The following is a 12,012-nucleotide window of genomic DNA, read 5'->3' on the forward strand; positions in this document are numbered from 1 at the left end:
TACCCGCATTACATTTCCGCTGTACGAGCATGTTTGAACAACAACGAAAAAAATGGGAAAACTTTTTTGTGGGGTTTTGTCACTGTCATACGCACGCACACACTTGAAAAATTGCATACACTTACCCACACACATTTGGTCAATGTTATTGTAAGAGTGTGTCAACATAGCGGGGTTCCAAAATATATAGCACGTATCCTTAAACATCCTTAAATAGGTACATTTTGCACTTTGCTCGCACTCTCTTAACGGCTGTTGCTGCTGTGTGTTCTATACATTAACGCGATTGGCGTCTGAGACTGATACTTCGATGTGTATGAATATGTGGGTGTGTTCGCTAGTGGTGACCCGTGTTTGTGTATGGCTGTGTGTGTACATTTGCAGAGTATCCTGTGTGGTAGCATCCCTAAATGTGAGTGTTTAATGGAGTTTTGTATGAAATGAATTATCTTTAAATGAAATTAAATCAAATTAAAATACTTTGAATTTATTAGGTGTAAGCTATCCGTTACGTAGTAATAGAATTGAATTGTACTAGATTAAAATATGAATTGTAATAGGATAAAGAAGAAAAAACAAAAGAAAAATAGATCTGATGGCAACTCCACAATTTTGTATTCCTTTTCCTACGAGTTTGCCTTCCCATGTTATAAAGTTAATTCTCCCTCTTTCTGGATTCAGCAGTCAAAGCAGTCACACCTATTATAGAAAAATAAAATAACTCTTGTTCATCTACCCATAAACCAAACATTTTGTTATATCTGTAAGGCATTTATTACATTTCTCAATGTAAGTAATTGTGTAACACTTGGTTAGTGCTCACTCAAGAGAAGGAACCTAAGTTCCAGCATCAAATATAATATATTGGGACCTAAGTTCCTTAATTAATTTATGAAGTTTCGAAAACATTAGTTTTCCATTGAGGCTTTAGCTCAAACTTCAATCCAGTCAGGATTTATACATGGTCCTTCGAACCTACACAGTTAATCATTCTATGGATATATTCCATTTATTATTTAAACAAAAACAAAGGAAGATGTAATTTACATGAATTCATTATATTCCCAATTGAATGTACAATTCTATCTGGCAACAGCAAGTTTACTGTGAATGACTGTCAGAATAACGCCGATATAGTTGCTGTCGACTACGAACTCATACGACAAAAAAGAAAAAAAAAAAAGGCAAGAAAGCGGCAAATTTTTGGATAACCTCATCGAGAATAGAAAGAAAAAATATAAATAATAGCGTTAATATCTGCGTGGAGTAGAAAAATAAGAAGAGAGAAGAAAATATTATATTCTGATATAAAAATATATTCCGTCTGAAATTTAGGGAATGAGAAATACGTCGCAGTGAAGCTGCGAAAAGTTGTTGGCTGGATTTGTTGGAAAAAAAGGTTATTGCACGTTTCCCGATAAACCACGTTGCATTTTCTTTTAAGTGTTGGAAAAAAGGTTGTAACGTTCGTTGTTTTCTTCAAGTAGGAAGTTGTCTGCGGCTAATGATACCTACAAGCTTGGCATGGTAACGAATACCGGAATTTTTATCGTCCTCAATAAAAACTTTGTGGCGAAGCGTGTTTTAAGTAAATCAACACAGCAAAATCGTAGCTTTCATAATATTTGTACCGGTTTGTATAACACATAAATAGATTACAAAAAAAGGCGTTTATTTGAAGACATTTTGCTCATGATCCAACGCACTCCTCACTGTTACTGTTGTAGATGTTAATTCTCAATTATTTTAGGTACACGCCCAAGAAAGCTGTGACCAAATTGAAATCAAGTTAATTGGATATTTTGAAGACGACATAATTATCTGGGTTTGTAGATACATACGAAGGAAGCAATCACCTTAATCATATGAGCCTAAGATGAATTCTAGACCCAGATATTGGTCCACTCAAATTTATTTTCTACTGGCCGATATCTAACATGTTTAACAACAACATCACCACTGCATGACCGCATCAGACTCACCCACAGTCATTTCCCTCATTTCATCGATAAACAACATTTCATCATTTTCACCAGTTCATGCTCCAAATCGAAAATCGTTTCTTCGACCAAAGCTCTTAGTTTGTCACCACCAGTTTCCAGTTCATAGAACCTGATTAGCAAGTTTTTAAGCTGAGACACCCAGTAAAGCTAGAACGACATCATATTTGGTATATTTAAAGAAAAAACGACCGTGAAAATTCGGAGTGAGTACAGATTGGAACCTCGCGGATACTTTGAATATTATCCGAAGATGAACTATACGTAAGTCATTTTGCCTTTCATATGTAGTTTAGTTGGTTTGAAGTTCAACGAAACCGGAATTTAAAAAGAACTAACGACAGTTAATAAAAGGATAACAAAGTAGTCCATATAATGGAAGGTCAATGAAACGAAACGGCTTGCGTCGTGATGAAAAATATTTATTTAGCGATTACATGAACCCATCAGCCAATAGGTTGACCTATGTTAATAAATTCAATCAGAAATTCAGTCCAAGAGACTAGGGACTTTGAACACCATTATATTCTAGACACATACATTGTTTTCATTGAGATTGTTAAGGGTCGTGCATCCATATGACAAATTTGTATCGTTACCACATACACACAAAGTATTGGATAACTTCGATATTGATAATACGATACATTATGAAATGAATGGACTTAAAACCAGTATCATCTATATTGTATGTACTCATTATACGCATAATTATCTTTTATGAACTCTGTTGAAAGGATATTTTCTTCAATTGATTACGTGAACTCACATATCAAGAGTTGAATTTCCTTTTATAAGCACAATATTAAGATCAAGCTCTTGTACTGGGAAGTTTTGGTTTTTATGAGAAAATTTTAATGAAATATGAATGCAATACTGCAATTTTGTGTGAAATAAGCAGACAACGAAGAATTTCTAACCCCAATTGGAGTTTTGAGATTCATATGAGTTTAACCCGAAATCGAAAAATTGGAGGGTGTATATTTACTTAGTGTCATTTTTTGTTAATGGAATTGGGAATATATCAAAGACATGAACCCCTATTAAATATCTTGTTCCCTTTGAAATATTTTATTCTCCAATCACGAATGTTAAGAAAAAATTTGAGGCTCATTTAATCAGTTGGGGGATATTTCTCTTATTTACTTTCATTATATGTATATCCGCCGACGGGCTATTGACGGAAGTTTTGGTGACACGGTTTTGTAGTCCGCATGTCCTTGAAAAGGCGTAGTTGACTCTCCACGAATATGAGCTTTGTAGATATTTGTGTCAGATGTCTGTGTCGGTGAATTCACTTTGGTTTTGACTGGGGAACTGTCACATTTATCCTCTCCCAGAAGAAAAATGTTTTGGATGTTCACACGTTCTATATTATCTTGTTTTTCAACCTACACTATGGGAACGTAATCACCATTTGGAATATTTCACGACCAACTTGGGTATACGAGCTTTTTTGTACTTAATCTTTTCTGCAACAAATCTCATATTGCAGATTCTCATTTATATCGTACTATTTCCTCGATATTTACACGATTTCGACTCGGTTGATTGAATGTGTCGATACATTTTTAGAAGATATTTTCATAGTCACTTCAAAAGCATTTAGTGAATACTGGAAAGATAGCTGGAATTCAATTAATTACTTTTTGCTTTGCCTGAAACCAACAGATATTTTGAAGTATACTTTATATGAAATTTGCATTTTCTTGCATTTTCAATTTCTCATAGCATGTGTTCCCGTGGAACTGAAACACATATTAATCTCTATTTATATATGTATATTAGTTGAATTGAATTTGCACGTGGTATTGCGTTGGTTCCTGTGGAACTAGAACGAATACAGACTCCGGAATATTGGATATATTTACTGAGGGAAATCTTGATATCTCGTACTTGTTCCCACGGAACTGAAACATAAATAAATTTCGGGATACTTGTTTGCTCGTGTACGAGACTCGGACGTGACCAGGTGGAAGCTCTTTTCTTTGTAATTTTTTAACAGACTGGATGGTCTAAGTGATCCTGAAATATCGGGTTGCCACTATACCTTCGATTGCTCCAATCTCACCATGGAAAGCCTACAGGGTGATTTCATCTTCGATACGGATGATTTAATTATGTTCTGCGCCGGTTTCGAAAACAGACCGGGAGATGAACATACGGACTCTTCTTTACAAGTTGCACTACAAGACCTTCATGAACGGTGGACAAATGTTCAGTTGACATATAGGAAATTGTTTACCACAAAAGGGGAAAAGCTGACAGAGGAATTTGCGGCTTCGGCTAGGGAAAAGTACAGCACTTGCACCATAAGTTTTCACAATTGCAAGGCGAGAATGATGGACTTGCAGAAGGCGTTCGTTCCACCTCATGACATTTCTCGTGCAACAGTATCTTTTGAACCTTCAGACCCTTCTTCGAATTTTAGTTGTATCAAAGTGCCTCCGTGCGACACCGAAGATTTTCAGGGTGGATATGAGGAATGGCCCTCATTTCGAGATATGTTTACTGCGGTATACATAAATCACCCCAAATTATCTCCCGTGCAGAAACTTTATCATCTCCGTCTCAAGGTGAAGGGTCATGCGGCTGGTATTGTTCGAAAATATCAGCTGTGTGGTGAGAATTTTGAGTTGGCGTGGGAGGCCCTTCGAAGTAGGTATGAGAACAGGAGAATACTTGTAGACAATCAGTTAAGGATTCTCTTGAACCTAAGGTCTGTTTCTGTGGAGAGCAGTGAGGCTCTTCAAAGAATTCAATCAACCATAAATGATTGTCTGGCGGCTCTAAAGACACATAACATTTCTACTAAGGACTGGGATCCAATATTAGTACACTTGTGCTCTAGTAAATTACCTCATGAAACCTTGTCTCTCTGGGAGCAGTCCCTGAAGTCACACAAGGAGTTGCCAACCTGGACGGAAATGGACAGATTTTTATGCGATCGGTATGAAGTCGTAGAACGGCTGTATAGTATACACGGGACCAAGGGTGGTGGTAAACGACCAGAGGTTCATTCCTTTCATACCGGAGGTAAATCGGACATTGTTTGTAAACTTTGCAGCCAGGAGGCACATAGCCTTAGAAATTGCGCCAAGTTTCGCGATCTCAGCCCTACCTCTCGGAACAATTTCGTATCTCAGAACGGTATGTGTTTGAACTGTCTCTCATACAAACATCTGAGGAAGGATTGCAAGAGCAAGGTCGGTTGCATGGAGTGTAAAAGGAACCATCACACCATGTTACACTTTAAGAACAAGAAATCTCGAGCTAGCGCCTCGAATCAATCCCCACAATCTTGTAATACTACAGTTTTAGAAACCGATGGCCAGCCTTCAACACTAGAGGCACAGTCATCGTCCCAGACGGCTGAACAAGTACCCATTTCTTATACTTCTTCGCATTTTTCATCATATACCTCCAATTCCTCCCGGAATGACACTATCTTACCGACAGCCATGGTTACTTTAACCCATAATGGTGACCTTTTTAGGGCTCGTGCTTTTTTGGACCAGGGGTCGGAGAAGACTTTTATTTCGAAAAATCTCCAACAGAAATTGTTGCTTCCGACTCAACGTAGAAGCTTTCGGATTCACGGAATGGGTGGTCAAGTTGTTGCCAATTCGAATTCTTTGTGCTCTATATCGCTCTGTTCAACTATCTACAACCGTAATGTGATAATTGATGCAATTGTGGTCCCGAGAATCACTCGTCTCTTACCCAATTTTTTTGTACCTAGTACCGAATTATCTTCAGCTGATTTGAATGATCTGAATTTGGCAGATCCCGATTTTCATACTCCAGGAACCGTTGATCTGTTACTCGGTAGTGATGTCATTCCGCAAATATTGCTAAATGGAGTTAGGAACATTTGCGGATCTTTAATTGCTCAGTCGACTATCTTTGGTTGGGTTATAAGCGGACCTGTCACGGTTCCATCGATTACCTCCTTTTCTATACAGACAATTGAGATGATAAGTGATCCGATCAGTGAACAGTTGAGGAGATTTTGGGAGCAGGAAGAGATGGTCGACAAGGGTCCTCTTTCGGCTTCCGACGAATACTGCGAGAGTCTTTACCAGAGAACCACTACACGAAACGCAGATGGACGGTATGTGGTACGACTCCCCTTTAAAGAGAATTTTGAAATAGAGTCCCCATTGGGACGATCAAGGTCTAACGCACTCACGCAGTATATTAGGATGGAAAATTCCTTGAAAAAAGATCCTGGTCTCGGGAAGGCGTATCATGATGTTTTAGAAGAGTACTCGACTCTTGACCATATGCAATTGGTCTCTTCCAAGGAACTAAACGAGAATGGTTCGGTTAGATCTTTTTATTTACCGCATCACGCGGTAGTGAAGCCAGAGCGCACGAGCACCAAGGTCCGCGTGGTCTTCAATGCTTCAAGGAAAACTAGTTCAGGGAAATCTCTTAACGATATATTGCACGTAGGCCCCACACTCCAAACCGATTTAATGGCATTAATTTTACGCTGGCGTCTTTATAAATATGTTTTTACCGGCGACATAGAGAAAATGTACCGACAGATTTTAGTGCACCAGGAAGACATCAATTATCAACGAATTCTGTTCCGACGGCTCCCTAATAGTCCTATAAATGATTATGCACTGAAAACAGTTACATTTGGTGTCAACTGTGCTCCCTATCTTGCTATTCGAACTCTAATGCAACTCGCTAAAGATTCGGCTAGTGATTTCCCATATGCTGCTCAAATTCTTACGAATGATACTTATGTTGACGATATTCTATCAGGTGCACATGATTCCGAGTCCGCCATTGAAGCTCTTGCACAATTAATTGCTATGCTCAAAACCGGTGGTTTTCCTCTTAAGAAAATAACCGCAAATTATGGCCCCATTCTTTCATCCGTCCCTTCAGAAAACACTTTAGACTCAAAATTTCTCAAATTTCATGAAACAAGCAATACAAAAACCCTCGGTATACAATGGAATGCGTTGGAAGATAGGTTCTCGTATCGTATCGATCCATTTGATATTCCTATCGCTATTACTAAACGTAAAATACTCTCTAATGTGTCAAAACTGTTTGACCCCGCAGGGTGGATTTCTCCCATTATCATCACTGCCAAAATCATGCTCCAACAGCTTTGGGTGGAGGGCACAAAGTGGGATGAAAATGTGCGACCGGAGATTTTACACCAATGGAATAAGTTTGTCAGAAGTCTCAACCAAATTTCTCGTATATCGATCCCCCGATGGGTTGCCTTCAGTCCTTCGTACAACGTACAGGTACATGGGTTTTGCGATGCTTCCGAGAAAGCATATTGCGCTGCCATTTATCTCCGAATAGACTGTGTAAATGCAGTACAGTCACATTTACTCGTGTCTAAAACAAAGGTTGCCCCCCTCTACCCTGTTAGTCTCCCAAGATTGGAACTTTGCGGTGCTGTGTTATTATCTCAACTCACCAAACATGTTTTGTCAGAACTGTCCCTTAAGAATATTGAACTTTATCTTTGGTGTGATTCTTCTATTACTATTTCTTGGTTAACGAAACCACCATGTACTTGGAAGACGTATGTAGCGAATCGAGTTGCTAAGATTATAAGAAATGTTGGCAATTGTTCTTGGCGACATGTGAGGTCTGGCGATAATCCTGCAGACCTCGGATCTCGAGGATGTTACGCAGAAGATTTAATAGATAATTCTTTGTGGTGGCACGGCCCACATTGGTTGCGTCAAAATCCAGAGGATTGGCCAAAATCTCGGGTCAACGAGGAAACCCTCCCAGAAACTCGGAAAATCGAGACCCATCACCTGGTAGAAGCAGATGATGAAATTTTAAAACGGTTTTCAAGATGGGATCGGGCGGTAAGAGTCATTGCTTATATCATCCGTTTTTATAATTGTTTGAAGAAAAAGCCCCGGCCTACATCATTGGATATTTCTAATACTGAGTTTGTGGAAGTGAAAAATAATCTTATTCGTTTAACTCAACAATGCTATTATACAAAAGAATACCGATTGCTCGAGGCATCACGATCCGTACACAAAAGAAGCTCTCTGTATACCCTAAACCCGTTTCTGGATGACCAAAAACTTATTCGAACGAACGGCCGTTTAGCAAACTCTAATCTCCCTTATCACGAACGTCATCCAATTATACTTCCAGTCAAATCTCATTATTGCAAGTTACTTATTAAGTTCATCCACGAACTTCTACTGCACGCGGAAAACAGTTTAATGATGAGGACTATTCGCGCGGAATTCTATATCTCTAGACTCCGATCTGCTGTCAAAAACTATATACGTAGCTGTAAAATATGCACTATCTACAAGCAAACGGTAAAAAATCAGATAATGGCCGCGCTTCCCTTAGAAAGAAGCTCTTTTTCATTACCCTTTACATACACGGGCCTCGATTTTGCGGGACCTTTTTCAATTAAAACTTCAACCATAAGGCAGGCTCCATACCAAAAGGGATATGTCTGCGTTTTCGTATGCTTTAGCACCAAAGCGATTCATTTGGAACTTTGCTCAAGTTTATCCACCGAATCATTTCTCGCCGCTTTCACAAGATTTGTCAGTAGACGAGGACTTCCAAAGAAAATTATGTCTGATAATGGAACAAACTTTGTTGGAGCTGAAAGAACTCTTCGATATGAATTCGCTCAATTCATCAAAACAGCCGCTCAAGATGTTAACACAAAATATATCCCTCAAGGTATGCAATGGACTTTTTTACCTCCAAATGCCCCCCACATGGGTGGCTTGTGGGAAGCTGGGGTTAAATCATTCAAAATGCATTTCAAGAAAGTAACCCAGAATACTAAGTACAATTTTGAGGAATTCATAACTCTCCTCACTCGAATCGAGGCTGTCCTGAACTCACGCCCTCTATCTCCAATCACCGAAAATTCAACAGATCTTTTGGCGTTAACACCAGGCCACTTTTTAAAAGGTGCACCACTCGTGGCCTTTCCGGAGAATTTGCCAGACAACTTATCCTTTCCCGATCGCTGGGAACGTTTAAAAGTTCAGCAACACTTATTTGCCAGACGCTGGAAAGATGAATACCTGAAAGAGCTACAAAAACGATATAAGTGGCAAACCCCTCAAGAAAACATTAAAATCGGACAACTGGTGGTGATAAAAGATGACCAGATGCCGCCCTGTGACTGGAGGCTCGGCAGAGTAACTAAGACTCACCCAAGTTCTGATGGATTTGTGAGGATTGTAGACGTTCGTACTGCCCGTGGACCCATAACACGCGATATTACTAAATTATGTCCCCTTTTCACTCAATCCTAATTTCTCTTATTTTTTACAACATTCCTAGTATACGGTTCCCTCTCTCGTTTCAAAATTAAAAGTGTCGTTGGTATTCTGGTCATTGTCTTCTTTCTCTTAAAAAAAAAAAAAAAAAACTTAATTTTACTTATTTTCACAGGGCCCCTAGCAATATTCATCAATGTCTTCTCTGCAAGCGTTATCATCCACTCCGGTTTTGCAGACAATTTCTCAACATGGATGTCGGAAGTCGCCGTAGGGAAGTTAGGAGACTCGGATATTGCGTAAATTGCCTGGCTCGTTCTCACCGGACATACGAATGCACCTCTGAAATTGCCTGTCGACATTGCAGAGAGGAACATCACACTCTACTGCACATTGCCGCACTTCCTCGAGTGACGTTGGATGAAATAGAAAGAGGACGTGTTCATTCTGATGTAAGACACCTCATCACAAGCCGTCGTGTCCAAGAAAATATTCTACGAGAAGCAATAGATCGCCAACGGATTCGCGACAATGTTAAGGTAAAACAGAATAGACAGATGCGACTAGTTGACGTGAAACGAAAAGGAACTCGAGTGTCAAGAACCTCCCCACGTCGTGAAATTTTGAGGACCGCCATGGAAGCACTGCAGCGATTAAAAGATGCCCTCGAACAATAAATAATTGGCCTGTCTGGCCAAGGCCGGGAGGATGTTTAATGGAGTTTTGTATGAAATGAATTATCTTTAAATGAAATTAAATCAAATTAAAATACTTTGAATTTATTAGGTGTAAGCTATCCGTTACGTAGTAATAGAATTGAATTGTACTAGATTAAAATATGAATTGTAATAGGATAAAGAAGAAAAAACAAAAGAAAAATAGATCTGATGGCAACTCCACAATTTTGTATTCCTTTTCCTACGAGTTTGCCTTCCCATGTTATAAAGTTAATTCTCCCTCTTTCTGGATTCAGCAGTCAAAGCAGTCACACCTATTATAGAAAAATAAAATAACTCTTGTTCATCTACCCATAAACCAAACATTTTGTTATATCTGTAAGGCATTTATTACATTTCTCAATGTAAGTAATTGTGTAACACTTGGTTAGTGCTCACTCAAGAGAAGGAACCTAAGTTCCAGCATCAAATATAATATATTGGGACCTAAGTTCCTTAATTAATTTATGAAGTTTCGAAAACATTAGTTTTCCATTGAGGCTTTAGCTCAAACTTCAATCCAGTCAGGATTTATACAGTGAGAAATCATGTTTGCCCTGGGAAATTAAATGTTCTTTAAATCTGTTAAAGTACTCACATTACAGCATGGATTTATTGGCATAATCTCTTGTTTTAGGCAACTTTATACCATCATCGCTGTTATCATCATGTTGTCGTTATTGCTGTTTTTTTCGAATTTTGTTTTTCGAATCGACAACAATTTTACATGAATTTCGTACTCAATATCTGTCATGTGAAATTTAATCCTAACATTCTCAATTACCAGTTCGATAAATGCCATGGGTTTTGGATGCATTATCTTTCACTTAAATTTGCATGGTAGCCAATTGTGTTTATCATTCTGGAGAAGTTTAGAAGTAAAGTCATTAAATATGATAAATTGTTTGTGTTATACCTGATGGATTAGAATTGGACGAAATTACGAAGCATCTTATAGAAAGCTTATATATTTTATTTATCCATACGGTAATTGTATTATATTGTATTATCCATACGGTAATTGTATTATAAAAAATTTAAGGGATGCTACACTAAAAAATAATTATTCTAATACAATTTACACACTAGTAAGGCCAAATTTCATTAAAATAATGGAATTTTAATTAAAGGAAAGTTTATATACATACTTTGCTTCTAAAAATTTTTCATTAAATTTAGGACCTCTGTAAAAGTCGTATACCTTTGAAATAAAGCAAATTTTCCTTAAAGTAAAGAACAACATTTATAATTCAAAGAAATCGACTTTAAATCAACTGATATATTGAATCTTTATGTTTAAGATAAAAACTCTTAAAACGTATGCTAAAACTTATTAAAGATTTTGCATCTTTGGTTTAAAGTTTTTTTTTTTTTGAATTAAGAAAATCTTTTTAATTTGAAGTATCTGTTGTAATTTGATATTTATACCCTTCACCACTACTGTGGTACAAGTTATAATAAGTTTGTGCATATGTATGTAACGCCGAGAAGGAGTAGACATAGACCCATCTTTTAGTATACCGATCGGCTTAGAATTAAATTCTGAGTCGATTTGGCGTCCGTCCGTCTGTCTGTCTGTCAGTTGATGTATTTTTGTGTGCAAAGTCCAGCTTGCAGTTTAAGTCCGACCGTCCTCAAATTTGGCATAGGGTCCTTTTCCGGCTCAAAGACGATCTCTATTGATTTTGGAAAAAATCGGTTCAGATTTAGATATAGCTGTCATATATATTTATAACCGATCTGGTCATAAATTACTTATTTATCAACCGATCTTCCAATTTCGTATAATCGTGAGTCTCGTAAATTTTGCAAAATATCAGTCAAATCGGTTCAGATTCAGATATAGCTCTCATATATAGCTTTCGCCCGATTTACACTCCTATGGTCTCAGATGCAAATATTTTGTTCCGATTTACGTGAAATTTGGCACAGTAGAATTAACATTATAAATAAGCGTTCTGAATTTGGTTGAAATCGGTTCAGATTTAGATATAGCTCCCATATATAGCTTTCGCGCAATTTAAACTCCTATGG

The 12,012-nt window shown here is 37.8% G+C and overlaps 1 protein-coding gene across 5 annotated transcripts; it reads left to right on the top strand.

Moving 5' to 3' along the window:
- The first annotated feature begins 424 nt into the window (after nt 1-424).
- On the top strand, nt 425-10,302 carry LOC142241316 (uncharacterized). 5 transcript variants are annotated; one of them, XM_075313078.1, is made up of 4 exons: nt 1,199-1,399; nt 1,488-1,633; nt 1,751-2,264; nt 9,438-10,302. In XM_075313078.1, exons 3-4 carry the CDS (start codon nt 2,254-2,256, stop codon nt 9,937-9,939), a joined length of 513 nt encoding a protein of 170 aa, XP_075169193.1. In that variant the 5' UTR covers nt 1,199-1,399; nt 1,488-1,633; nt 1,751-2,253; the 3' UTR covers nt 9,940-10,302. The 5 variants fall into 5 exon arrangements, with proteins under 5 accessions (XP_075169195.1, XP_075169196.1, XP_075169193.1 ...); XM_075313079.1 differs by having other exon boundaries at nt 1,488-1,588; XM_075313080.1 differs by lacking the exons at nt 1,199-1,399; nt 1,488-1,633 and adding an exon at nt 425-789.
- The last annotated feature ends 1,710 nt before the right edge of the window (nt 10,303-12,012 follow it).

Source organism: Haematobia irritans, chromosome 5 (assembly GCF_050003625.1).
Source record: "Haematobia irritans isolate KBUSLIRL chromosome 5, ASM5000362v1, whole genome shotgun sequence".
Classification (NCBI taxonomy): Eukaryota; Metazoa; Arthropoda; class Insecta; order Diptera; family Muscidae; genus Haematobia; species Haematobia irritans.